Source organism: Hirundo rustica, chromosome 27 (genome assembly GCF_015227805.2).
Source record: "Hirundo rustica isolate bHirRus1 chromosome 27, bHirRus1.pri.v3, whole genome shotgun sequence".
NCBI classification, from domain to species: domain Eukaryota; kingdom Metazoa; phylum Chordata; class Aves; order Passeriformes; family Hirundinidae; genus Hirundo; species Hirundo rustica.
Genome location: NC_053476.1, coordinates 3,874,500 through 3,900,551, shown reverse-complemented (window position 1 = coordinate 3,900,551; position 26,052 = coordinate 3,874,500). Strand labels below are relative to the sequence as shown.

The 26,052-nt window shown below is 55.0% G+C and overlaps 2 protein-coding genes across 2 annotated transcripts in view; one reads left to right on the top strand and one right to left on the bottom strand.

The window, feature by feature from the left end:
* The first annotated feature begins 1,286 nt into the window (after positions 1-1,286).
* On the top strand, positions 1,287-5,141 carry PSMB3 (proteasome 20S subunit beta 3). Its single transcript, XM_040087439.1, has 6 exons — positions 1,287-1,409; positions 1,605-1,789; positions 2,477-2,584; positions 3,106-3,283; positions 4,186-4,280; positions 5,037-5,141. The coding sequence occupies exons 1-6, from the start codon at positions 1,407-1,409 to the stop codon at positions 5,083-5,085; spliced, it is 618 nt and encodes a 205-aa protein (XP_039943373.1). The 5' UTR covers positions 1,287-1,406; the 3' UTR covers positions 5,086-5,141.
* A 487-nt stretch (positions 5,142-5,628) lies between these two features.
* Positions 5,629-26,052, bottom strand: part of PIP4K2B (phosphatidylinositol-5-phosphate 4-kinase type 2 beta) — a 33,718-nt gene continuing 13,294 nt past the window's right edge. Inside the window, exons 4-10 of the mRNA XM_040087454.2 lie at positions 22,020-22,172; positions 19,380-19,526; positions 18,670-18,708; positions 16,032-16,145; positions 15,130-15,388; positions 14,195-14,298; positions 5,629-11,579 (exon numbers count right to left, since the gene is read on the bottom strand). Coding sequence (XP_039943388.1) covers positions 11,499-11,579; positions 14,195-14,298; positions 15,130-15,388; positions 16,032-16,145; positions 18,670-18,708; positions 19,380-19,526; positions 22,020-22,172 — 897 coding nt within the window. The 3' untranslated portion in view covers positions 5,629-11,498. The remainder of the gene's footprint in view (positions 11,580-14,194; positions 14,299-15,129; positions 15,389-16,031; positions 16,146-18,669; positions 18,709-19,379; positions 19,527-22,019; positions 22,173-26,052) is intronic.

Below are 26,052 nucleotides of genomic sequence, written 5' to 3'. Positions count from 1 at the left end.
AGCCCGCTCCTTTTGCCCCTCTTTTCCCGGGAGCGGCCCGGGATGGGCAGAGCCGCACAGCGAGAAAATTCCAGGCGCAGGGATTTGCTCCCGGTGCTCCCCGCGAGCTGGAAAAGCAGCTCCCGGTGTGCCCCAATCGCCCCCGCTGCGTCCCCAGAAGGACGTTTTGGGACATTAAAATCCGACCTGAAATCCTGTTTCCATCCAAATTCCGCATTCTGCCTCCAGACCAAGCTGAGGGGGGTCCCAAATCCGCCAGGCCCAGCTCCCCCTCTCTTAAAAAACCTCCTGTAAATTCAATTCCCTGCTCGCCCTGGGCTGGTTCCAGCCCAGAACTGACGGAATTCCTGCTCTGAGCCGGGGCACGAGGCCGTGCTGGGATGGATCCTTGGCATTCCCACCCGGATCTGCCCCGGGAACCTTTTGGGATTGGAAAACCCCCTCAAAACCCCGCTTGAAAACCGCAACTGGGCTGGGGGGATGTGCTGTGACCCCGCAGAGGCACCCGGCGTCCCCGGGCCGCCGCTTCCCAGGGAGATTTCTGGGGGAAAACCCTTTGGATCCGCCCGGGGCTTTGTCTCCAGACACATCCAGCTGTGCCCCCCGGGATCCAGCTGTGCCCCCCTGGATCCAGCTGTGCCGCGGCCCCGCCCACAGCCGCCGCTCTGTCCCGTCCAGATGTTCCCCCCCCTTTGATCCAGCTGTGCCCCCGCTCATCCAGCTCTGCCGGCCCCCACTGATCCAGCTGTTCCCCACTGATCCAGCTGTTCCCCCGAGCCAGCTGTGCCCCCGCGGATCCAGCTGTGCCCGAGCCAGCTGTGCCCCCATTTTGTCCAGCTGTGCCCCCATTTTGTCCAGCTGTGCCCCCACTTTATCCAGCTGTTCCCCATTTTTTCCGCCGTTTCCATTTTTTTCCATCTTTCCCCGTTTTTTCCATCTGTTCCCCATTTTTTCCATCTTTCCCCATTTTTTTTCCATCTTTTCCCATTTTTTTCCATCTTTTCCCATTTCCCCCCGCACTCCCGGCATGCCTCGCGCGCTTCCCCGTGACTCGTCACTTTTGGGCCCCGCCCACCCCTCCCTGCCTCAGCCAATCACCCGCGCGCGCCCCGGCGGCCCCCGCGAATCACCAGCAGCGCTCGGGCTCCCGGCGGCGGCAGCGACCAATGGGAAGCGCCGATAGGAGAGCGGCAGTGATAATAACCAATGGGAAGCGGCAGAGGTGGGACCAGCGGGGGCGACAGCCAATGGGAAGCGTTTGGGGGCGGGATCAGCGGCGGCGCGGCGGAGCCGGAGCGGGGCTTGGGCAGAGACCGGGCCGGGAGCGAGCGGGGGCGGAGCGGGGTTCGTGTGGGGACAGAGCGGTGACACAGCGGGAACACAGCGGGGACCGAACAACCGCAACCATGGTGAGACCCGGGACGGCTCCCGGGCAGCCTCGGGGCCCGGCCCAGCGCGGGGGAGGCGCGGCGGGGAGGCCGCTCCGTGAGGGGAACGTCCCGTGGGGCCGGGGGAAGGAGCGGCCGGAGCAGCGGGGAAAATGAAAACCGGCCCCGGCTCGCTGCCCCGGCCGTGCCGGGCCCTGAGCCGCCGCTCCCCTGCAGTCTATCATGTCCTACAACGGCGGGGCCGTCATGGCCATGAGGGGAAAGGGCTGCGTGGCCATCGCCGCCGACCGCCGCTTCGGCATCCAGGCGCAGACCGTGACCACGGACTTCCAGAAGATTTTCCCCATGGGCCAGAGGCTCTACATCGGCCTGGCCGGGCTGGCCACGGACGTGCAGACCGTGTAAGTGAGGCCCGGGGAGGTGTGTTTGGGATAAATACCGAGGGGGCTGAGCGGATGTCTCGGTTTATCCGTGGGGAGGGGAGAATATTTGTAATTAATACGGAGCTGAGCGGTGCCGGCGGTGCTGCTCTTGGTTCCCTTTGTGGGAGAGCTTTTGAGATAAACCAACCGGTGGTTTGAGATCGCGTCGCTGCTGGGATGAAATTTCAGTGCTAGAATTCCATTTCCACTGCTGAAATTCCACTTCCACTGCTAACGTTCAACTTCCACTGCTAAAATTCCACTTCCACTGCTAAAATTCCACTTCCACTGCTGAAATTCCACTTCCACTGCTGAAATTCCACTTCCACTGCTAACGTTCCACTTCCACTGCTAAAATTCCACTTCCACTGCTAACATTCAACTTCCACTGCTAAAATTCCACTTCCACTGCTGAAATTCCACTTCCACTGTTGAAATTCCACTTTCACTGCTAACACCGAGCTTTCACTGTGAAAATTCCACTTTCGCCGCTAACATTCCCCTTTCGCCGCTGAAACTCCTCTTTAACTCCTGCCGTTTGACCCGGACTCCAGCAGGAGCCGTGCCTGCTCGCCCTCCCTGCCCCGGGAGCTCCGCAGCGGTCCCGGTGGAGGGCAGGGCAGGGCAGGGGGAACGCGCTCTGAGCCCGGCTCCGCTCCCTCGCAGGGCCCAGCGGCTGAAGTTCCGGCTGAATCTGTACGAGCTGAAGGAAGGGAGGCAGATCAAGCCCCAGACCTTCATGAGCATGGTGTCCAACCTGCTCTACGAGAGGAGGTAAAGCTGCAGAGCCCTTCCTGCCAGGGGGCTGCCAGCTCGAGAGGAGCTGAGGGGATTTTTCTGTCAAAGCTGCTCCTGGTGTGGCCAAAGGAGCCTGGATCCTTCCGTGGTGTCGCCAGCACCGTCCCTGAACCGATTATTGCTGTCTTGGGGTGACAACAGTTTGAATTTCCTCCTCAGATCGTCTCCAGACGAGTCAGTTGTCAAACCAGAGCAAACTCCCGCTGCTTCAGGGTGGTCTGCTGTGCCACAGCCACTGCAGGGAGCTCCCTGAGAGGAGCTGTGGGACGTTTTCCTTGCCTGGAAAACGTTTCTGTGGGATGTGGGGCCAGGGGCAGCAGCCAGGGAATGGCCGGAGCTGTGTCTGGGGCTGGAAATTCAGGAGAGGGTGGCTGAGCCCTGGGAATGGTCACAACCCCAGAGCTGCAGGCGCAGGCGGGGATTTTCGGGATTGCCCCGTGCCGGGACGATGCCCGTGGTGTCCCCGGGGCCGTCCCTGAGCGCGGCTGCGTCCCCAGGTTTGGTCCCTACTACACGGAGCCGGTGATCGCGGGGCTGGACCCGCTGAGCCACGAGCCCTTCATCTGCTCGCTGGACCTCATCGGCTGCCCCATGGTCACCGAGGATTTCGTGGTCAGCGGCACCTGCTCCGAGCAGATGTACGGAATGTGCGAGTCCCTGTGGGAGCCCGACATGGTGAGTGGGGCTGGCAGCACCTGGGGACACCTAAGATGCACCTGGGGACAACTGGGAGCACTTGAGGGCTCAATTTGTAAAGACAGGTGTTTGAAGGGAAATCCAGAGCTGCCCTTGGCATGGAGAATGTGAACCCCCGAATTGTGATGGGTTTGAAATTAAGGGGCTGTCAGGCAGAGGTGTGGGAATAGGGATAACGGGTCTTTGCTAGGAATGTTAAAAATAGAAATGCAGTAGTACAAAAAACCCCCAACAAACAAACAAGAGAAAAATCCTAGAAACGCTGCCGGAGTCAGAGCACGACCTGAGAGCGTGTTGAGGGTGTGGGGAGCAGCGCAGATGAATCCTCCTGCAGCGCCGGCTGTGGCTCTGTGGGAGCAGAGATGATCCTGTGGAAGGTGGCCCCGGTGTCCCTGTGGCAATCCCGTGCACACAGCCTGTGCTGCTGCTCCCAGTGCCAGCTTTTATCCAGCTGGGAATGCCGGGCTCCTCCCCTGGGCGGAGCAACTCCCAAGGGATGATGGAATTGTCTCAGCCCTGCCCTGAGCCTGGATGGGCCAGGAGCAGCAGAGATCCCTGCAGGGAGGAGGGGTCCTGGAAGGGATGAAGAAAAGTGATCCAGCTGGTGTGACAGGAGATAAACCCCAGAGTTATGAGGGATGGGTCCTGGAAGGGATAAAGAGCAGTAACACACCTGGTTTAACAGGAGATAAACCCCAGAGCTGTGAGGGATGGGTCCTGGAAGGGATGGGGAGCTCTGTCCCAGCTGGTGTGACAGAAGGCTTCGTTCCTGGAGCAGCAGTGGCTTCAGCAGCCTGAGAGGGGAAATCCTTGCAGGATTTTTGGGGGGGGTTTGGACAAGCTGCAGGGATCTGTATCCCTCTGTTCCCTCTGTGCCCCAGGAGCCCGAGCACCTCTTTGAGACCATCTCGCAGGCCATGCTCAATGCCGTGGACAGGGACGCCATTTCCGGCATGGGCGTGGTGGTGCACGTCATGTGAGTGCTGCTCCTTCCTTTCCCCTTTTCCCCTTTTCCCTTCCCCTTCCTTTCTTCTCCAAATCCTGTCCCTTCCCAGGGTTTGACAGGGATTCCCTGGCTGCATTCCCACTGGAATGGGGATGCTCTGCCCCACTGGATCCAGCATTAACTCCAGTCATTCCCATTGGAATGGGGATGCTCTGCCCCACTGGATCCAGCATTAACTCCAGTCATTCCCACTGGAATGGGGATGCTCTGCCCCACTGGATCCAGCATTAACTCCAATCACTCCCATTGGAATGGGGATGCTCTGCCCCACTGGATCCAGCATTAACTCCAGTCATTCCCACTGGAATGGGGATGCTCTGCCCCACTGGATCCAGCATTAACTCCAATCGTTCCCATTGGAATGGGGATGCTCTGCCCCACTGGATCCAACATTAACTCCAATCATTCCCACTGGAATGGGGATGCTCTGCCCCACTGGATCCAGCATTAACTCCAATCATTCCCACTGGAATGGGGATGCTCTGCCCCACTGGATCCAGCATTATCTCCCAGCTCTGTCCCCAGGCCGGCTTTGAGAATTCCCATTGTTTCCCGCCCATCCCAAGCCTGGGAGCTCCCAGAAGGATTTGTTTTGTCACTGTCACAACCCCGGAGCCCAGGGTGACCCTGCCTGCACCCCTGGGACATCCAGAGCTGCAGGAAGGGTTTAAGCCCGGGTTTAAGCCCGGCTTTATCCAGAATTCTCTCCTCTCTTTTCCCCTGCAGAGAAAAAGACAAGATCACCACGAGGACCCTGAAGGCTCGCATGGATTAACCCAGCACAGCTGCTCGGGGCCCTGGGGACTTTTTACAATAAAACTCTGCCCTGAACCTCGGTCTTTGCTGGCTCTGAGCACGAGGACCCGAGTTCCCGTCCCCAGAACGGATGAGATGAATTCCAAATGACCAGGAACTGGGAGCAGAGCCTCCCGCAGCAGTTCCCTGGAGGGGATGGATGGGAGGGGCTGAGCTGCTGCACAGGGTTCATGGGTTTTTTTAAATTTTTCCTGCCGGATCCGAGTTCTTCGGACAGCCAGGACTGGGTAAAATCGGTAAAAACACGTTTGAAGAGGCTTCTGCGGCCGTGGGTGGTGGAATCATGGAGTGGTTTGGGTGGGAAGGGACCTCAGAGCCCCTCCAGTGCCACCAGGGACAGGGACACTTCTGGGACGTTCCCTCCTCTGGGAATTCCTTCCCAAATCCCCATCCTACCCTGCCCTTTTCCCGGTTTTCCCCCGTCCTGGCCCCTCCAGGACTCCCCGTGCTGGAGCAGCTGAGGGTGACCCCTCAAAGAGCACAGCAGGGGAGGGCCCAGGTGTACACAAAGTTTGAATTTTATTTTGTTGGTTTTTTTGTTTTTTTCTCTGGTTGGAGACTCATCTCGTAACATGCATGCATTTCAAAACAGTAACAGTGTCTCAAACTGCTCCTAGCAAACAGACAAGCACAGAGGACTTCAAATTCCTATTTAAAAAACAGCAGTGAAAAAAACCTAGAATGTTCTTTTTTCTTTTTGTGGTTTTTTTTTTTAAATTCTTTTTTAGTTTTTTTTTTTTTTTAATTTTAGTTTTTAGATTAAACTTAATTTATTCACATTTTTTAAACTCAGTTGCACTGATCAGCCCTGCCCACCCTCGTGCCCTGGTGTGGGATCCGCTCGCTCCGCTCCCCTCGGTTTCCACTCAAAATCCGGAGCTCTGCCATCCCAATTTTCCATGGGATCCATCCCGGTTATCCACGGGATCCACCCCGGTTATCCGTGGGATCCATCCCGGTTATCCGTGGGATCCATCCCGGTTATCCCATGGATCCATCCCGGTTATCCGTGGGATCCACCCTGGTTATCCATGGGATCCATCCCGGTTATCCGCGGGATCCATCCCGGTTATCCACGGGATCCATCCCGGTTATCCGATGGATCAATCCGGGTTATCCACGGGATCATCCCGGTTATCCGTGGGATCCATCCCGGTTATCCATAGGATCATCCTGGTTATCCACGGGATCCATCCCGGTTATCCGTGGGATCCATCCCGGTTATCCGTGGGATCCATCCCAATTTTCCAGGGGATCCATCCCGGTTATCCACGGGATCCATCCCGGTTATCCGTGGGATCCACCCCGGTTATCCACGGGATCCACCCCGGTTATCCGTGGGATCCATCCCAGTTATCCACGGGATCCATCCCGGTTATCCACGGGATCCATCCCGGTTATCCACGGGATCCATCCCGGTTATCCACGGGATCCATCCCGGTTATCCACGGGATCCATCCCAGTTATCCGTGGGATCCATCCCGGTTATCCAATGGATCCATCCCGGTTATCCACTGGATCCACCCCGGTTATCCACGGGATCCATCCCGGTTATCCACGGGATCCACCCCGGTTATCCGTGGGATCCATCCCGGTTATCCACGGGATCATCCCGGTTATCCAGGATCCATCCCGGTTATCCAGGATCCATCCCGGTTATCCAATGGATCCATCCCGGTTATCCACGGGATCCATCCCGGTTATCCACGGGATCCATCCCAGTTATCCACGGGATCCATCCCGGTTATCCACGGGATCCATCCCGGTTATCTGTGGGATCCATCCCGGTTATCCGCGGGATCCATCCCAGTTATCCAATGGATCCATCCCGGTTATCCACGGGATCCATCCCGGTTATCCACGGGATCCATCCCGGTTATCCGTGGGATCCATCCCAAAGAACCAGGGGCTGAGGGGGACACCGGGAGCGGCTCTGCAGGAAGGGGAGATTTGGGAATTTGGGGCTGGGGACACCCGCCCTGATTTTGGGGGGAAGATCCTTCAACTGGGGGTGAAATTCCAGGGAGGGAGCCTGGAACAGGACGGCACAGTGGCCATGGATTGGGAATTTCCACCACCACCACCAGCTCCTCCCCGCCCTCAGCCGACCCTGGAATCCTCCCACGGCCCCGCGGGAGGGAAAGCGGGAATTTCCTCCCGGAAAAAAAGAGAATAAAAGAGGGGGAAAAAAAAGGAAAAAAAAAAAAAGGAAATAAGACTGGAAGTGGTTCAGGTTTCCTTGCTGATTGTGCTGATCCAGATTCCAAGGGGGGAGTGTGGGAATGTGGGACCCCTGCTGCCCCAGGGGGTGAATTCCACTCCCAAGGAATAATTCTGTCCCAAGGGAATGAATTCCATCCCCACAGAAGGAATTCCACAGGGTGAATCCCATCCCAAGGGAATGAATTCCATCCCCAAGTGATGAATTCCATCCCCACAGGATGAATTCTGTCCCAACGTGGTGAATCCCATCCCCAAGGAAGGAATTCCATAGGCTAAATTCCATTCCCAGGGAATGAATCCCATCCCAAGGGAATGAATTCCATCCCCAAGTGATGAATTCCATCCCTAAGTGATGAATTCTGTCCCAACTGGGTGAATCCCATCCCCACAGGAGGAATTCCACAGGATGAATTCCATTCCCAAGGAATGAATTCCACAGGGTGAATTCCATTCCCAAGGAAGGAATTCCATCCCCACAGGAGGAATTCCACAGGATGAATTCCATTTCCAAGGAATGAATCCCATCCCCAAGGAAGGAATTCCATAGGATAAATTCCATTCCCAAGGAATCAATTCCATCCCCACAGAAGGAATTCCACAGGGTGAATCCCATCCCCAAGGAAGGAATTTCTTCCGCTCAGAATGAATTCCATCCCCACAGAAGGAATTCCACAGGACGAATCCCATCCCCAGGGAATGAATCCCATCCCCAGGGGTGAATCCCAGCAGAATTCCACGACTCCCAGGACGAAGGCCAGGCAGGGCTGTGGATTTATTGCGCTTTGGGAGCGCAGCCGGCTCTGCCTCCGCTGCCCCACCCTGATTTCTCCACAGGGAAAAGGGAAATTCCCGCTCCAGAGCAGATCTGGGGTTTTTAGATCCCGCAGCTCCCTCGGGGGATTATTTGCTCGCTGATTATTTGGAACTCCACCAGACCAAATTTGGCTTTTTTTGGCCAAAAAAAAAATTCCCGAATTCTGCAAATCCTGTCAGCTCGCCGATTATTTGGAACTCCACTGGACCAAATTTGGCCTTTTTTGGCCAAAAAAAAAAAATTCCCGAATTCTGCAAATCCTGTCAGCTCGCCGATTATTTGGAACTCCACTGGACCAAATTTGGCTCTTTTTGGCCAAAAAAAATTTTCCTGAATTCTGCAAATCCTGTCAGCTTCGGGGGGGGGGGGGGGGTCAGTGAAATGTGTTCTGCAGGGTTCATGCTAAGGACAGGAATATCTACAGTCAGCAAAACTAGAACTAAATCCACGCCAGAAACAGACAACAAACCAGCGCAAGCAGGTGTAAAACCAGAATTGGAAAGGTTGGGTGGTTCTCCTTTTTTTTTTTTTTCCTTTTTTTTTTTTTTAAATACTCGAGTTAAAAAAAGTGACCTAAAACAAGATTTAAAAGGAAAAAAGACAAAAAAAAAAAAAAAAAAGCAAAACCAAAAACCAATGGAACAAAAAGAAAACAAGCTGAAAGGGGGGGAAAAAAAAATCCCTTTTTTTTTTAAAATAAAAACCAAAGCAAATATTTGCAGCTTCACTTCTTCGTCCTGGTAATAAAAAATACTGTCTAGAAACAAAAACAATTAGCGATTTTTGAAGGTTAACGCTACTTCTCCAAATGTAAACAATGTACAGGAAAAAAAAAAACCAAAAAAAAGTTTTGTAACCAAGTTACAAAGGTGGGTAACACATCACTGGGTGAGAAAATTGCATTTCATCACTTTCTACGTTATGGCAGCACAAGGGACGGCGACAGAGGGAGGAAGAATCTTCGTGTGATCACGGCCGGATTTAATCCCAGCAGGAGCCTGGAATAAGGAAATATTCCCTGCTCTCACAGCCCTGGGGGGATTTCTGCAGGAATTCCCAGAGTTTTGGGGGGTTTGGTTCCTTTTTTGTTGTTCTGGGGTTCCCTGGAGGAGAATTTGTGCCATTTTCACTCGCCCTGGGTTTGCTCTGTGGTGTTCACCCCGCTCCTGCTCCCTGCTCCTTCCCTTCTTCTCCTCTTCATTCATTCATGTTTTTTTCTCCACTTCATTTTTTTTTTTTAAATAGATGATTTCTAGCTAAAACAACCTCCGAGCTACTTTCCCCGAAAGGAGAAGGGCAAACTTACCAGGCCAAAGTTGAGGATTCAATGCAGATTTTGTTTTGTTTTGTTTGTTTTAAACTGTCAGGAATAAAAAGCGATTGGTGTTTAATCCCTAATTAGCAGTAAACTTAAGTGCTCATTAAGAGAGAAGCAACCAATATAATGCCCACAAAACAAAGCTGATGATGCCCTTTAAAAATAATTTTAAAGTAGTTTTTTAGCTGTGTTTGGGTCGTGGCTTTTCCGGCTCCACGCCTTTAAGGACACCTCCAGCCTCTCACGCCACAGGGGCAGCAGAAATTTGTCCCACGACCAAAAACCCTCAAACGCCATCAGGACTCCGAATTTCTCATTTCTCCAAAAGTCTATTTACAGTGCACCCTCGGGGGCTCCGAGCTGAGAGCTGTGCGAGGATTCACGTCAGGAACGGGAAACGGGGAGGGGGCGAAGGGGAAATAAAAACTGCAACAACAACAAAAAAAACAACCCCAAGAAACAACCCCAAACCCACATTCGGAATCCAGCCCAGAGGCAGGGTTAATTGAAGGGAATTACCAGGAGGTGATGAGCACCAGTGACCTCTCAAAAAGGACCAAAAAAATTCCGCACGGCAAAAAAAAAGAAAAACCCCGAAAAAAAAAAACCGGCAACAGCACAGGACAGACATTCCCGAGAGCTTATTCCCCAAAAAACAAAGGCATGTGTGAAAAACAGTTCCAAGGCAGATTAAGCAACACGGTTTTCCAACTGCAAAGAGGTTTGTTCGAAACTCTAAATCCTGCTTCGAAAGGGAATTAAAAACCAACCAAGGAAAACCACGGCAACGAAACGAACGAATCGCGAAACAAAGATTCCCGCGAGTTCCGCAACTCGCGCAGCAGAGCTCACGGGGGCTCCCCTGGGGAAGGGTCCCAAAGCGTCCTGGAGATTCCAGACACCCCAAATCCTGCGGGGAAGGGGCTGGGAAAGGAGCCCCGAGCACCCGAGGAGGGTTTGGAGCAGCCGGGCCGATTCCTGCCGCGCGAGTTCAGGTTTGGAACGAAAACGTCGCCAAAAAAAACCCCCAACCCGGGAACCTCTGCACTCAAGTACCTGCGGCAGGCGGGGCGGGGAAGGAAGACAGCACAATTAATTAGCTCATCAACACCGGCAGGATTGTGATGGTGACCCCGGAGCCGTTCCTGACCGAGGAAACGAGGCTCAAAATCTACAAAAATGCCTTTTTTTTTTTTTTTTTTTTTTTGTTTTAAATGTTTCTTTTCCTTTGAGGAAATCTTCAGAGCTGGGCGATTGAAATCACCCCAGGTCCCAGCACAGGGCCAGCTGAGGTTGGTCAATGCCTCTCTCACTTCGCACACTGGTTGTTTTTTAGGAGTTACTCCTTTTGTTTTCGTTTTGTTTCAGAGATCATCTTTGGTAGATGTTCATTTCCCTCATCCTTCTCGTAAATCAAGTGCAGTTAGAAAAAAAGTTTGTTGGTTTTTTTTTTTTCTTTTCTTCTTCTTTTCTTTTCGTTGCTTAAATTAACCAAAAAAAAAAAAAAAAAGAGAATAAAGTGTCCCAGTCGGAATTTACCTAAAGTTCAGCGACTCCTCCTTTTTAGCAGAGTTCTATTTTTCCATCCTTGAAACGGCGAGCTATTTTCCTTCCAATTCCTACCGAGAGGGGAAATAAAAAGGGGCTTCGTTCGTCTTTTCTGGCCAAGCCAGTCCAAATAAAACAACAACAACAACAACACAAAGAAAAAAAAAAAAACAAAACCCCAAAAAAATGGAGGAGTGGTTTGTGACTCAGGCACGGACCGTGACCCTTTTTGGGGACAGTGCCACGGCGTCACGGGCCCCGAGCTGAGAGCAGAGAGCTGAGAGCAGAGAGCTCGCTCTGGGAAGAGCAGCGCTGGAACAAAGCACTTGGCTCCACTGGAGGGAAGGAATCCAACGAGCAGCTCTGGAGATCTGCTCCCGGAAGGACAAGGACGAGGATGAGGATGAGGACGAGGATGAGCTCTGCCGGGCTGCAGCACCCCTGGGTGCCGGCTGCGGGCCCGGCGCCACTACGTCAGGATGTTGGAGATGAACTCGTTGAAGCGCTTCGAGTACTGCTCGGGGTTCACCGTGGAGATCTCGGCCCCGGCCTGCGGAGAGACGAGGGGTCAGCGGGGACAGGGGGGACAGGGGGGGACAGGGAGGGGACAGGGAGGGGACAGGGAGGGGACAGGGAGGGGACAGGAGGGGACAGGGAGGGGACAGGGAGGGGACAGGAGGGGTCAGAGGGGACAGGGGGGACAGGAGGGGACAGAGGGGACAGGGAGGGGACAGAGGGGACAGAGGGGACAGGGAGGGGACAGGAGGGGACAGAGGGGACAGGGAGGGGACAGGGGGACAGAGAGACAATGAGGGGACAGGGAAGGGAGAGGGGCACCCGGAGGGGACAAGGAGAGGACAGGTAGGGGTCAGAGGGAACAGGTAGGGGACAGGAGGGGTCAGAGGGGACAGGACGGGGACAGGGAGAGGATGGAGGGCACAGGGAGGACAAGGAAGGGTCAGGGAGGGGACAGGAGGGACAGGTAGGGATCAGCAGGGACAGGGAGGTGCAGGAAGGGGACAGCAGGGACAGGGAAGGGTCAGGGTGGGCTCAGGGAGGTCAGGGCAGGCAAGGAGGTGTCAGGGAAGGGTCAAGGTGGGCAGGGAAGGGGCAGGGCGGGCAAGGAGGGCTGAGGATGGGCAGGGAAGGGTCAGGGTGACCAGAGAGGGGTCAAAAGAAGGGCAGGGAGGGGTCAGGGTGGTGTCAGTGTGGTCAGTGAGGGCTCAGGGTGAGGTCAGGGTGGTCAGGGAGAGGTCAGGATGAGGTCAGGGTGGTCAGGATGAGGTCAGGGTGGTCAGGGAGAGGTCAGGGTGGTCAGGGAGAGGTCAGGGTGGTCACGGAGGGCTCAGCATCGGCAGGGAGGGCTCAGGGTGGGCAAGGAGGGTCCGGGGCACAGCCCCTCTGCTGAGGAGGATCCGTGGCGAAGGAAAAACCCAGCAGCTCTGGAGAGACCCCCAAGGAAAAGGATTTTATCTGCAGGGTCAGGGTCAGGGCACTGGGGTTGTCCCCAGTGGGTCACAGGTTCAGGAGCTGGGTCAGGGAGGGTTAGGATGGGTTTCAGGAAGGGTTTTTGATCCAGAGGGAGTCTGGGCACTGGAACAGCTCCCCAGGGATGGGGCACAGCCCCAGGGCGTGTGGACAATGCTCCAGGGTGGGCTGTGGGCTCTGTGCAGGGCCACGAGTTGCACTCCACGGCTCCCCCCAGCCCAGCACATCCCAGGATCCCACAATTCCACACAAACTCCCCCTGCGCTGGGCTCCACCTCAGCAAGTCCCGGACGGAAAAATTCCCAGTTCTGCTAAGCTGGGCTCTCCTAGGCCCTGCTGGGAAAGCCAGGGTGGCAGCCTGTGACCCCAGGGTGTCACAGCACTGACCCCTGGGTGTCACAGAACTGACCCCTGGGTGTCACAGAACTGACCCCAGGGTGTCACAGCACTGACCCCTGGGTGTCACAGCACTGACCCCTGGGTGTCACAGCACTGACCCCAGGGTGTCACAGAACTGACCTCAGGGTGTCACAGCACTGACCCCAGGGTGTCACAGCACTGACCCCAGGGTGTCACAGAACTGACCCCTGGGTGTCACAGAACTGACCCCAGGGTGTCACAGCACTGACCCCAGGGTGTCACAGCACTGACCCCAGGGTGTCACAGAACTGACCCCAAGGTGTCACAGAACTGACCCCAGGGTGTCACAGAACTGACCCCTGGGTGTCACAGCACTGACCCCAGGGTGTCACAGAACTGACCCCTGGGTGTCACAGCACTGACCCCAGGGTGTCACAGCACTGACCCCTGGGTGTCACAGCACTGACCCCTGGGTGTCACAGAACCGACCTCAGGGTGTCACAGAACTGACCCCAGGGTGTCACAGAACCAGCCCCTGGGTGTCACAGCACTGACCTCAGGGTGTCACAGAACTGACCCCAGGGTGTCACAGCACTGACCCCAGGGTGTCACAGAACTGACCCCTGGGTGTCACAGCACTGACCCCTGGGTGTCACAGCACTGACCCCTGGGTGTCACAGCACTGACCCCAGGGTGTCACAGCACTGACCTCAGGGTGTCACAGCACTGACCCCAGGGTGTCACAGAACTGACCCCAGGGTGTCACAGAACTGACCCCTGGGTGTCACAGAACTGACCCCTGGGTGTCACAGCACTGACCCCTGGGTGTCACAGCACTGACCCCTGGGTGTCACAGAACCGACCTCAGGGTGTCACAGCACTGACCCCAGGGTGTCACAGCACTGACCCCAGGGTGTCACAGAACTGACCCCTGGGTGTCACAGCACTGACCTCAGGGTGTCACAGAACTGACCCCTGGGTGTCACAGCACTGACCCCTGGGTGTCACAGCACTGACCTCAGGGTGTCACAGAACTGACCCCTGGGTGTCACAGAACTGACCCCAGGGTGTCACAGAACCGACCCCAGGGTGTCACCCTGCAGCCAATCCCATCCCTCCAGCACCTCCCAAATTGGGATGGAAACACAAATTATCCCAACCAGAAGGAAAACCTGACCCTGAGGAGACGCCAGGGAAGGGCTGAGCACGGGCACTGGAGAGTTCCCGCCCTGGCACAAGATCCAGGAGGCACCAGGACCCCCCAGGAGACGCTGCAGAGCAGAAACCCCAGAGCCCCCCCACCCAGGCCAGGCTCACCCCGTGTTTCACTGTTTTGGCGGCGTGTGCAGCTTTCTTCTTGGTGTCGTAGGGCGTGAGGATGTCGATGATGGCCATGAAATAAACCTCCTTCCTGGGGGCACCTGCGAGGCACAGAGGGGCTCAGACCCCCTGGGCACGGCCAGCTCCAGAAACAGCCCCTGGGCACGGCCAACTTCATCCTGTCCTCCAAAAACAGCCCCTGGGCATGGCCAGCTTCATCCTGTCCTCCAGAAACACCCCCCTGGGCACAGCCAGCTCCAGAAACAGCCTCTGGGCACAGCCAGCTTCATCCTGTCCTCCAAAAACAGCCCCTGGGCACCCCCATCCACAAGCCCCCCACAGCTGCCCTGTTTCCCATCCTTCCTCCACAGCTCCCCGACATCCTCCCTTGCTCCACTGCTTCGCCACAGCTCCTCACACTCTCCTGGCCCTCCATCCTTCCTCCACACCTCCCTCAGACCCTTCCCTGCCCTCCACAGCTCCCTCACAGCTCCTCACACTCTCCCGGCCCTCAATCCTTCCTCCACACCTCCCTCACACCCTCCCTGCCCTCCATCCTTCCTCCACACCTCCCTCACACCTTCCCTGCCCTCCCCAGCTCCTCCACACCTCCCTCACACCCTTCCCTGCCCTCCCCAGCTCCCTCACAGCTCCTCACACCCTCCCTGCCTTCCATCCTTCCTCCACACCTCACTCACACCCTTCCCTGCCCTCTCCAGCCCCCTCACAGCTCCTCACACCATCCCTGCCCTCCATCCTTCCTCCACACCTCCCTCACACCTTCCCTGCCCTCCCCAACTCCTCCACAGCTCCTCACACCCTCCCTGCCCTCCCCAGCTCCTCCACACCTCCCTCACACCCTTCCCTGCCCTCCCCAGCCCCCTCACAGCTCCTCACTCCATTCCCTGCCCTCCCTGGCTCCCCCCACTCACTCTCGTGGCTCTTCATGGCGTACACATCCACGGAGGGGTCGAACTCTCCGGGCCCGAAGAACCGGGGGTAGTTGAGGAGGTTCCCGGGGCTGTCGGGGGGGGTCCCGTAGGAGGAGATGGGGTTCCCCCCCAGCCCGTCGTTCTCGCACTCCTCGTCCTCCGCCCTCTCCTCCACCTCCATCTCCTCCTGCTCGGCCCTGTCCACATCGTGGATGCCCACCAGCAGGCTGTAATCCATGATCTTCAGCTGGGCTAAAAACTGGGAGAAAGGCGGCAGTGAGACTGGGGAGCGCTGGGCCCTGCCCCGCAGAGCCTCCCCAGGCAAGGGCTGGAGCCAGAGCCAAACCCTCCTGGGACTCCAGAGCAGCTCCCCAGGCCCTCAGCGGGGCCCTGGAGCAGGCAGGAGCCATTTCCAGCCACTGCTGCAGCCCCGCAGCCAGCAGTGAGGATGCGGTGACGGGAGACAGGGCAGAGCTGTCCTGTTACCCTGGTTTTTCTGAGCTTCTTTATTAGCCTTTTGATTTTCATAAATGGAGTCAGATCTTTTAGTTACTGTAGAATATTAGAGCAGTTTTCTACCTTTCCCACAGAAGTAATAGAAACAAATCCTTTGTTTTTCATCCTCTGTCCTTTGTTTGCACATTTCTAACCTGAAAACAATTGTAACTGACAGTTGGTCTGGTCACTGAGGCTGAGGGGTGGAAACCCCAAAAAGCCAATCTTCTGCTAGACCCACAAATGCATAAAAAGTAAAAAAATAAACAAAGGGGGTCTCTTCTCCTCTCGGCTCTCAGCTGTGAGCTGGGATCGGAAGGACCTCTGCCTTGCGAAATCTCTTGTCTGCGTGTGACTGCTCTGTGTGTCACAGCTTTGTGTGACACTGTCCCCCCCAGGAAACCTACCTCCACGTCCCGCTTCAGCTTTTCAAGGAAGTTCTTTTTACTCTCTTCTCCAACATGCAGCTTCTGACCCTCATTCAAGAAGTCGTTGTCCTTGAACGTTGGGAGATCCTTGGCCTGCAACGAAAAGCCCGAGGTCAAATCCGCCAGCCCGCTGCCGGGGGGCTGTGGGGGGCACAGGGAGCAGCGGGGTGCGGGTGCCACCGCCTCTGCTCGCTCCGGGCTGTCCCCATCGCCCGCTGAGGAGGGAGCCTTGGGCTGCAATGTAAGATGTAACCAGAATCCTGTTACTGTCAGTGGAAACCGGCTGGGGAGGTGTTTTCTCTTTATCTCCTGTAAAACCCATCCCTCGTAACTCCAGGGGAAGGGGGAGAGTGTGTTCTGCTAATGGGCAGCTGTTAAACCCGGCTGGGACAGAGCTCTTCATCCCTTCCAGGACCCACCCCTCGTAATTCTGGGGTTTATCTACTGTTAAACCAGGTGTGTTACTGCTCTTTATCCCTTCCAGGACCCACCCCTCGTAACTCTGGGGTTTATCTACTGTTAAACCAGGTGTGTTACTGCTCCTTATCCCTTCCAGGACCCATCCCACACAGCTCTGGGTTTATCTCCTGTCACACCAGCTGGGACAGAGCTCCCCATCCCTTCCAGGACCCATCCCTCGTAACTCTGGGGTTTATCTTCTATTAAACCAGCTGGGACAGAGCTCCTCATCCCTTCCAGGACCCATCCCTCACAGCTCTGGGTTTATCTCCTGTCACACCAGCTGGGACAGAGCTCCCCATCCCTTCCAGGACCCATCCCTCATAGCTCTGGGGTTTATCTCCTGTTAAACCAGGCAGGACGGAGCTCCCCATCCCTTCCAGGACGCATCCCTCGTAATTCTGGGGTTTATCTACTGTTAAAGCAGGTGTGTTACTGCTCTTTATCCCTTCCAGGACCCATCCCTCACAGCTCTGGGTTTATCTCCTGTCACACCAGCTGGGACAGAGCTCCCCATCCCTTCCAGGACCCCTCCTCCCTGCAGGGATCTCTGCTGCTCCTGGCCCATCCAGGCTCAGGGCAGGGCTGAGACAATTCCATCACCCCTTGGGAGATGCTCCGCCCAGGGGAGGAGCCCGGCATTCCCAGCTGGATAAAAGCTGGCACTGGGAGCAGCAGCACAGGCTGTGTGCACAGGATTGCCACAGGGACACCGGGGCCACCTTCCACAGGATCATCTCTGCTCCCACAGAGCCACAGCCGGCGCTGCAGGAGGATTTATCTGCGCTGCTCCCCACACCCTCAACACGCTCTCAGGTCGTGCTCTGACTCCGGCAGCGTTTCTAGGATTTTTCTCTTGTTTGTTTGTTGGGGTTTTCTTGTACTACTGCATTTCTATTTTTAACATTCCTAGCAAAGACCCGTTATCCCGATTCCCACACCTCTGCCTGACAGCCCCTTAATTTCAAACCCATCACAATTCGGGGGTTCACGTTCTCCATGCCAAGGGCAGCTCTGGATTTCCCTGCAAACACCTGTCTTTCCAAACCAAGACAGATGGAAAATCCATCAGGGAGAGCTCAGGAATTGTCAGGGAATCCAGGGAAGCTCGAGGGAGACGTGGAGCAGGTCAGCTTTAAAAACCGCCCAGCTGGGCACAGCCAGGGGTGCTCCAAGCAGCTCCCGGAATCAAACAGAAATTCATTTTCTTGGCTACTGACTGTGGCGGGGGGGAAAGGGGTGAAGGTCTGGGGAAGAAAAAAACAAAACAGAACAAAAAAAGCCTCACTCCCTAAAGATTTGAGGAAAAAATTCAACACATTTTTTGAGGGATTCAACCAATTTTTTGAGGGTTTTTTAAGGGATTCATCCCATTTTCTGAGGGTTTTTTGAGGGATTCAACCCATTTTCTGAGGGTTTTTTAAGGGATTCATCCCATTTTCTTAGGTTTTTTGAGCGATTCAACCCATTTTCTGAGGGTTTTTTGAGGGATTCATCCCATTTTCTTAGGGTTTTTTGAGGGATTCAACCAATTTTGTGAGGGTTTTTTGAGGGATTCATCCCATTTTCTTAGCAATTTTGAGCGATTCAACCCATTTTCTGAGGGTTTTTTGAGGGATTCATCCCATTTTTGAGGGATTCAACCCATTTTCTTAGGGTTTTTTGAGGGATTCAACCCATTTTTTTAGGGATTCATCCTATTTTCTTAGGGTTTTTTGAGGGATTCAACCCATTTTCTTAGGGTTTTTTGAAGGATTCATCCTATTTTTTGAGGCTCTTTGAGGGATTCAACCCCATTCTCTGAGGATTTTCGAGGTCTTCGCCTGCAGCAGGCCCTCAGGATTTCTGGGGATGTGGAAGAACTCGGAGCCCTCAGGGTTTCAGCTATTTCCAGCCACAGAGGAGCGTGTGGTGGCTTTGGGAGATCACAAAAACCCCAACCACACAGCCCAGGGAGCTGTGGGCACTCGGGAATGCCAGAAGATGCAGGGCAATCCTGGGAATTCCCTGGCTCCTGGCTGAGACCTTTTTAGGGCAGGCTGGAGCAGCCCCAGGGCCTGTGAAACCTCCCCTCTGCTCTGGAAAAGGGAACTCAGCTGGAGCCCGTCTGCTTCCAGGCACCAGGAGAAAGGGAAGGCAGGCAGGGATGGCTCCATACCTTCTCTTTGTCACTTGCTTCCCTGGATACTGTTGAGCCCTGATAAAGAGAAAATAAAAAAAAAAAATAAAGAAAATATCATTACTGCACTAAGGGCCATAGTCCCAATTAATTCACTGACACCATTTAATATCTCCATGCAGGAAAGCAACGAAAGCAAAACAAATAAAGAAAATATCATTACTGCACTAAAGGTCATAGTCTCAATTAATTTATGGACACCTCTTAATTTCTCCATGCAGGAAAACAATGAAAGCAAAACAAATAAAGAAAATATCATTACTGCACTAAGGGCCATATTCCCAATTAATTTATGGACACCTCTTAATTTCTCCATGCAGGAAAACAAAACAAATAAAGAAAGCATCACTACTAAACTATGGGCCATATTCCCAACTAATTTATGGACACCTCTTAATTTCTCCATGCAGGAAAACAATGAAAGCAAAACAAACACAGAAAATATCATTACTGCACTAAAGGTCAGGGTCCCAATTAATTATGGACACCTCTTAATTCCTCCATGCAGGAAAACAACGAAAGCACGTTTAAAATCAGCGCTCAGCCTCACTGTGGCGATCTCCTGGGACGAGGGGAACGAACCAAGCCCGAACCTCCACCCACAGCCCCCCAAAAAGCTGATCCTCGGAGCAAACCCCGGCCAAGGAGGGGGGGTTCCAGAGGAGCCCCCATTTCCCGCAGAGCCTCACCTTCAGGTCGTATTTCCTGTGCACGGTCAGCCTGTGGCTGAAGACGTTCCTGGTGACCACCATGTAGGTCTCCACGCCGTCCACGGTGAGCCGGTACATGCCCAGGAACTGCGGCAGCAGCGTGTTCCCGTGGCACTCCACGATGAACTGCGGCACAGCACCGAGGGGAAAGGGTTGTGCTGGAACCCCGGGCGCCGAGGGGTTTGGGGTTCCGGTGCTCACAGGCACTGACCCCCCCAAGGGAACGCTGCGCTGACCTGAGGCCGTGGGACGGGATCCCAAAACGGAGTGACGGCTCTGGGATCGTGGGTGTGCGATTTGGATGGAAGTGTGTGATGTCACAGGGTGCAAAACTCAGAGTTTGAGGGTTTAGAATATAGGAATATATATATATATAAAGGGAGATGGAGGATTTAAGCTGTAGGCCAGTTCTTCTTCTTCACCTTCTTCATGGGTTTGGGAGGTTTTTTGAAAAATCCACATTACAGGCCAGGGGTGTTTGGTTATTGGGTTAAAAGTGAAAGTAATTAAGGTGTCATCTCACAATTGGACAGTTTGTGCTTAAAAGGCCTTGTACAGAGACAGACACAGCCATTTTCCACTTTGCTAGCTAGAATTCACAACTCATGAGACCGTAACATAGATAAAAATTAATAAACATCTGAGTACAAACATGAACAGCATCCCCCGAGCATTTAATCCTGGCTCTAACAGAAGAAAAGAAGTTGAAAACTTCACATTGTGTCACACAAAGGCCAGCTCTGACCGGACACAAACTCAACCAGTGCTACAGCAAAGGCACCTGGCACCGATGGGAGAGGAAAGGAGGCTTGGGACACTCCTGGGGCCTCAAGGGAAGGAGAGAGAGGGGTGAGAATCCCATTCCGTGAGCAAGCTGAGCCAGGAGTGCCATCCTGCCCATGGCCTGTGGAGTGGGAGACCTCCAGGGCTCCTCCAGCAAATCCTGGGATTCTGTGACTGTGTGTGTGGAGCTGGGAGATCTCCAAGGTTCCTCCAGCAAATCCTGGGATTCTGTGACTGTGTGGAGTGAGAGATCTCCAAGGTTCCTCCAGCAAATCCTGGAGTTCTGTGACTGTGTGGAGTGAGAGATCTCCAAGGTTCCTCCAGCCCAATCCTGGAGTTCTGTGTGTGTGTGGAGCTGGGAGATCTCCAGGGTTTCTCCAGCCCAGTTCTCCCGGGATTCTGGGACTCTGTGTGTGTGTGTGTGTGGAGCTGGGAGATCGCCAGGGTTTCTCTAGCCCAGTTCTCCCGGGATTCTGGGACTCTGTGTGTGTGTGTGTGTGTGGAACTGGGAGATCTCCAGGGTTTCTCCAGCCCAGTTCTCCCGGGATTCTGGGACTCTGTGTGCGTGTCCACCCCACTGTGACAGGCCAGGCGTGTGCTGGCTCTGCCCAGTTTCACTTCCCGTGGTCACCTCGGTGTGCCTGGAACTCGGGGCCCGTTAAAGCCCCCCTGCTCTGGAGCACATAGGCTGGAGCCAGGACATGCACCAGGACATTTCCAGCTGTCCCACTCTGCCCCCACCTCCCAGCTCCTCTCCAGCCCCTCTGGAAAGTCTGAGGCAGTGGATGAGCTACCAGGGATCCATCAGTTATTGACACAAGGGCCAGGGTGAGCTGGGAAGGGGCTCAGCACCACAAACACCTGCTGGGTTGTCCCTCAGATTTTTATCCCTCAGACATTCGTCTCTTAGATTTTTGTCCCTCAGACTTCTGTCCCTCAGAGTTTTGCCCCTCAGATTTCTGTCCAAGATTTTTGTCCCTCAGATCTCTGTCCCTCAGATTTCTGTCCCAGATTTTTGTCCCAGAGTTTTGTCCCTCAGATTTTTGTCCCTCGGATTTTTACCCCTCAGATTTATGTCCCAGATCTCTGTCCCTCAGATCCCTGTCCCTCAGATTTCTGTCCCAGATTTTTGTCCCTCAGATTTTTACCCCTCAGATTTTTGTCCCTCACATTTTTGCCCCTCATACTTCTGTCCCAGATTTCTGTCCCTCAGATTTTTGTCCCACATTTCTGTCCCTCAGATTTCTGTCGCTCAGACTTCTGTCCCTCAGATTTTTGTCCCTCAGATCCCTGTCCCAGATCCCTGTCCCTCAGATTTTTACCCCTCAGATCCCTGTCCCTCCGATTTTTACCCCTCAGATCCCTGTCCCAGATCCCTATCCCTCAGATCCCCATCCCTCAGATCCCTGTCCCTCAGATCCCTGTCCCTCAGATCCCTGTCCCAGATCCCCGTCCCTCAGATCCCTGTCCCTCAGATCCCTGTCCCTCAGATCCCCGTCCCTCACATCCCTGTCCCTCAGATGTTTACCCCTCATATCCCTGTCCCAGATCCCTGTCCCTCAGATTTTTACCCCTCATATCCCTGTCCCAGATCCCCATCCCTCAGATTTTTACCCCTCAGATCCCTGTCCCAGATCCCCGTCCCTCAGATATTTGTCCCTCAGATCCCTGTCCCAGATCCCTGTCCCCCAGATCCCCATCCCTCAGATTTTCATCCCTCAGATCCCTGTCCCTCAGATCCCTGTCCCCGATCCCCGTCCCTCCCACCCCAAGGACCCGCTTTCCCGCACCAAACCCCCGCGCGGGCCACGAACCCCAGCTCCGGACTCACCGTACCTGGTGGTACTTCTTGAGGATGTTGTGCATCTCCGCCACGTCCTCGCTGGACACGGCCTTGATGACGAACCTCCTGTCGTAGGTGGTGAGGAAGCGCGCGCCGCAGCGGCCCTGGCTGTCGCTGTTGACGGGCGCGCTGCGCGTCACCGAGTTCTGCGGGACACACGGACGGACGCGCGCGGCGTGGGCACGGCGGCACGGCCAGAGCCACGGACACGCGCGGGTGAGGCTGGGAATGCCCTGAGCGGCACTGGGAAATAGGGAAAGACCCACAGGAATTCCCTGAGCAGCACTGGGAAATAGGGAAAGACCCACAGGAATTCCCTGAGCGGCACTGGGAAATAGGGAAAGACCCACGGACACACGCAGGTGAGGCTGGAAATGCCCTGAGCAGCACTGGGAAATAGGGCCAGACCCACAGGAATGCCCTGAGCAGCACTGGGAAATAGGGAAAGACCCACGGACACGCGCGGGTGAGGCTGGGAATGCCCTGAGCAGCTCTGGGAAATAGGGAAAGACCCACAGGATTCCCTGAGCAGCACTGGGAAATAGGGCCAGAGCCACGGGACACGCCCGGGTGAGGCTGGGAATGCCCTGAGTTGCTCTGGGAAGCAGGGAAAGCCCCACAGGAATTCCCTGAGCAGTCCTGGGAAACAGGGAAAGCCCCACAGGATTTCCTGAGCAGCTCTGGGATATAGGGACAGCCCCACGGACACGCGCGGGTGAGGCTGGGAATGCCCTGAGTGGTCCTGGGAAATAGGGAAAGACCCACAGGAATTCCCTGAGCAGCTCTGGGAAGCAGGGAAAGCCCCACAGGAATTCCCTGAGCAGCACTGGGAAGCAGGGAAAGCCCCACAGGAATTCCCTGAGCAGCTCAGGGAAGCAGGGAAAGCCCCACAGGAATTCCCTGAGCAGCTCAGGGAAGCAGGGAAAGCCCCACAGGAATTCCCTGAGCAGCTCTGGGAAGCAGGGTTGCTCAGGATCAGCTCTGTGAACCCCAGGTCTGGCGCTGCTGAGGGTAAAACGCAGTTGTTTCAAAGTCTGCACATATTTTTAGGGCTTGCACCTGAAGCCCTGGTAGGTTTGAGTCCAACACCTGGCGGGTGTTTTTGGAAGGCGTTGTTTACTGCAGGGTTTTTAGAGATGTAGGATGCACAGGCCGAGAGTTCTCAGCATCTCCTCGCGGGGATTTAACAACAATCAGGATATTTCTAAGGCTTCAGGAAAACCAGACCAAAAGAACTGAAATGGCTTTTCCATCCAAAAGCAGCTCGGTCTGGCCGAAGTCTCGGCGTCTGGGGATTCTCCACAGGTCATCCTGCACCAAAAGCCCCCTCAGGCTCTGCTATTCTTACCCCTGGACGTACAAGATGAGTATAAATAGCTTGGCTGCTCTTCTGACAACCAGCAGCATCTGCCTTTAGATCCCTGTCTCCACCCTTAGCAACCAGGCAGTGCAGCAGGGCTGGAAAATCCCAGGAAAACTGCAGGGATCAATTCCCTGAGCCACACCAGCAGCTCTTTGTTCTGCTGCCTCTCCCCAGGAGCTGTGCCTGCTGTGAGCTCCTCCCTCAGCGCCAGCCACTGCTGCTCACACCTCAGGCCGGGCTGTCCCCTGTCTGTGCCCTCCACCTGCCCAGATGTCACTTTATCACCCAACAACCTCTCAGCAGCATTTCCTTATCACACGTGGGGAGGGCTCTGGAACACAGCAGCACCAACGGCGATCCCCAGTGAGTTTTCCAGCATTTCTGGGCTGCTCGTTGTGTTTCAGGCTGGATAGTTTGTTTTGTTTTAGGTGACAGTGTCCCCCTCGCTCAGCTCTGGCAGCAGAGGGAGCCTGCTCTGAGCCAGAGATTTACCACGTCATGCGAGCCCAGAGGTTTCCTTTCAGAACGAAGCATTTAAAGCTTTTAAAACTTTAATGAAGCAGGGGGAAAACTCTGCTGCTGCCAACAGCTTTAGAGAGCGTCAGGAAAAGAGAGGCAAGCAGAAAAATCCCCTTTTGCTGCTCGCTGACATTTGCAAAGGGGTCTGTGCCAGGCAGTTTAATCAGCCCTCACCTCAAAACCACAGAGCTTTTCTTCTGGAGCTGGGAAGCAGAAATCGTGACCACACAGAGCATCACCAAACCCACAGCGCTGCGCTCCCTTCCTGTCACTCCCACCTCTCCCACAGCTGGGGTGTTAAACTCAGCCATCACATTTTAAGCTGAATTCAGCTCAATTAACGTTTTCTCTTCCAGCTGGACACTTTTTTAAAAAAAGCCAAAGCAGCCGGGAGATGGGGGAAGCGATCCCTCAGAACAACAGGGGGATGTAAACGATAAACCAGGTGTTGGGAGGGCGGCACAGGGGAAGCAGCGTGGGGCCAGCCCTGCGCCAGGCACGCAGGGAGCACGTGGAGGGAGCAGGGAGCTGCAGCCTCCCCCACGTGCCTCTGCACTCACAGTGCTCCAGGGGATGCCCCTGGCGCCGTGCCCGCTCTGTCACCGCGTGCTGGGGACGCCCCAGCTCCCCGACACCCTGGCTGGGCTCTGTGTGACTTCCCTGCTCAGGATTGGATTCCCTGGCCCTGCTCTGTGTGATCTCCCTGCTCAGGATTGGATTCCCTGGCCCTGCTCTGTGTGATCTCCCTGCTCATCTCCTCCTTTCAGACTGGCTTTCCTGGCCCTCCTCTGTGTGATTTCCCTGCTCAGAGTGGATTCTCTGTTCTGTGTGATCTCTCTGCTCAGACTGGATTCCCTGGCCCTGCTCTGTGTGATCTCCCTGCTCAGGATTGGATTCCCTGGCCCTGCTCTGTGTGATCTCCCTGCTCAGGATTGGATTCCCTGGCCCTGCTCTGTGTGATCTCCCTGCTCAGGATTGGATTCCCTGGCCCTGCTCTGTGTGATCTCCCTGCTCATCTCCTCCTTTCAGACTGGATTCCCTGGCTGTTCTCTGTGATCTCCCTGCTCACACTGGATTCCCTGGCTGTTCTCTGTGATTTCTCTGCTCACACTGGATTCCCTGGCTGTTCTCTGGGTGATTTCCCTGCTCACACTGGATTCCCTGGCTGTTCTCTCTGTGATTTCTCTGCTCACACTGGATTCCCTGGCTGTTCTCTGTGATCTCCCTGCTCACACTGGATTCCCTGGCTGTTCTCTCTGTGATCTCCCTGCTCACACTGGATTCCCTGGCTGTTCTCTGTGATCTCCCTGCTCACACTGGATTCCCTGGCTGTTCTCTGTGTGATCTCCCTGCTCACACTGGATTCCCTGGCTGTTCTCTGTGATCTCCCTGCTCACACTGGATTCCCTGGCTGTTCTCTGGGTGATCTCCCTGCTCACACTGGATTCCCTGGCTGTTCTCTCTGTGATCTCCCTGCTCACACTGGATTCCCTGGCTGTTCTCTGTGATTTCCCTGCTCACACTGGATTCCCTGGCTGTTCTCTGTGATTTCCCTGCTCACACTGGATTCCCTGGCTGTTCTCTGGGTGATCTCCCTGCTCACACTGGATTCCCTGGCTGTTCTCTGTGTGATCTCCCTGCTCACACTGGATTCCCTGGCTGTTCTCTGGGTGATCTCCCTGCTCACACTGGATTCCCTGGCTGTTCTCTGTGATTTCCCTGCTCACACTGGATTCCCTGGCTGTTCTCTCTGTGATCTCCCTGCTCACACTGGATTTCCTGGCTGTTCTCTGGGTGATCTCCCTGCTCACACTGGATTCCCTGGCTGTTCTCTCTGTGATTTCTCTGCTCACACTGGATTCCCTGGCTGTTCTCTGTGATCTCCCTGCTCACACTGGATTCCCTGGCTGTTCTCTGGGTGATCTCCCTGCTCACACTGGATTCCCTGGCTGTTCTCTGTGATTTCCCTGCTCACACTGGATTCCCTGGCTGTTCTCTGTGATTTCCCTGCTCACACTGGATTCCCTGGCTGTTCTCTCTGTGATCTCCCTGCTCACACTGGATTCCCTGGCTGTTCTCTGGGTGATCTCCCTGCTCACACTGGATTCCCTGGCTGTTCTCTGTGATCTCCCTGCTCACACTGG

What these genes read in the sequence shown, in the direction of transcription:
- PSMB3 (XM_040087439.1), top strand. An exon ending in AACCTGCTCTACGAGAGGAG is followed by an intron (nt 2,585 to 3,105) that starts GTAAAGCTGCAG and finishes CTGCGTCCCCAG; the next exon opens with GTTTGGTCCCTACTACACGG. An exon ending in GGCGTGGTGGTGCACGTCAT is followed by an intron (nt 4,281 to 5,036) that starts GTGAGTGCTGCT and finishes TTTCCCCTGCAG; the next exon opens with AGAAAAAGACAAGATCACCA.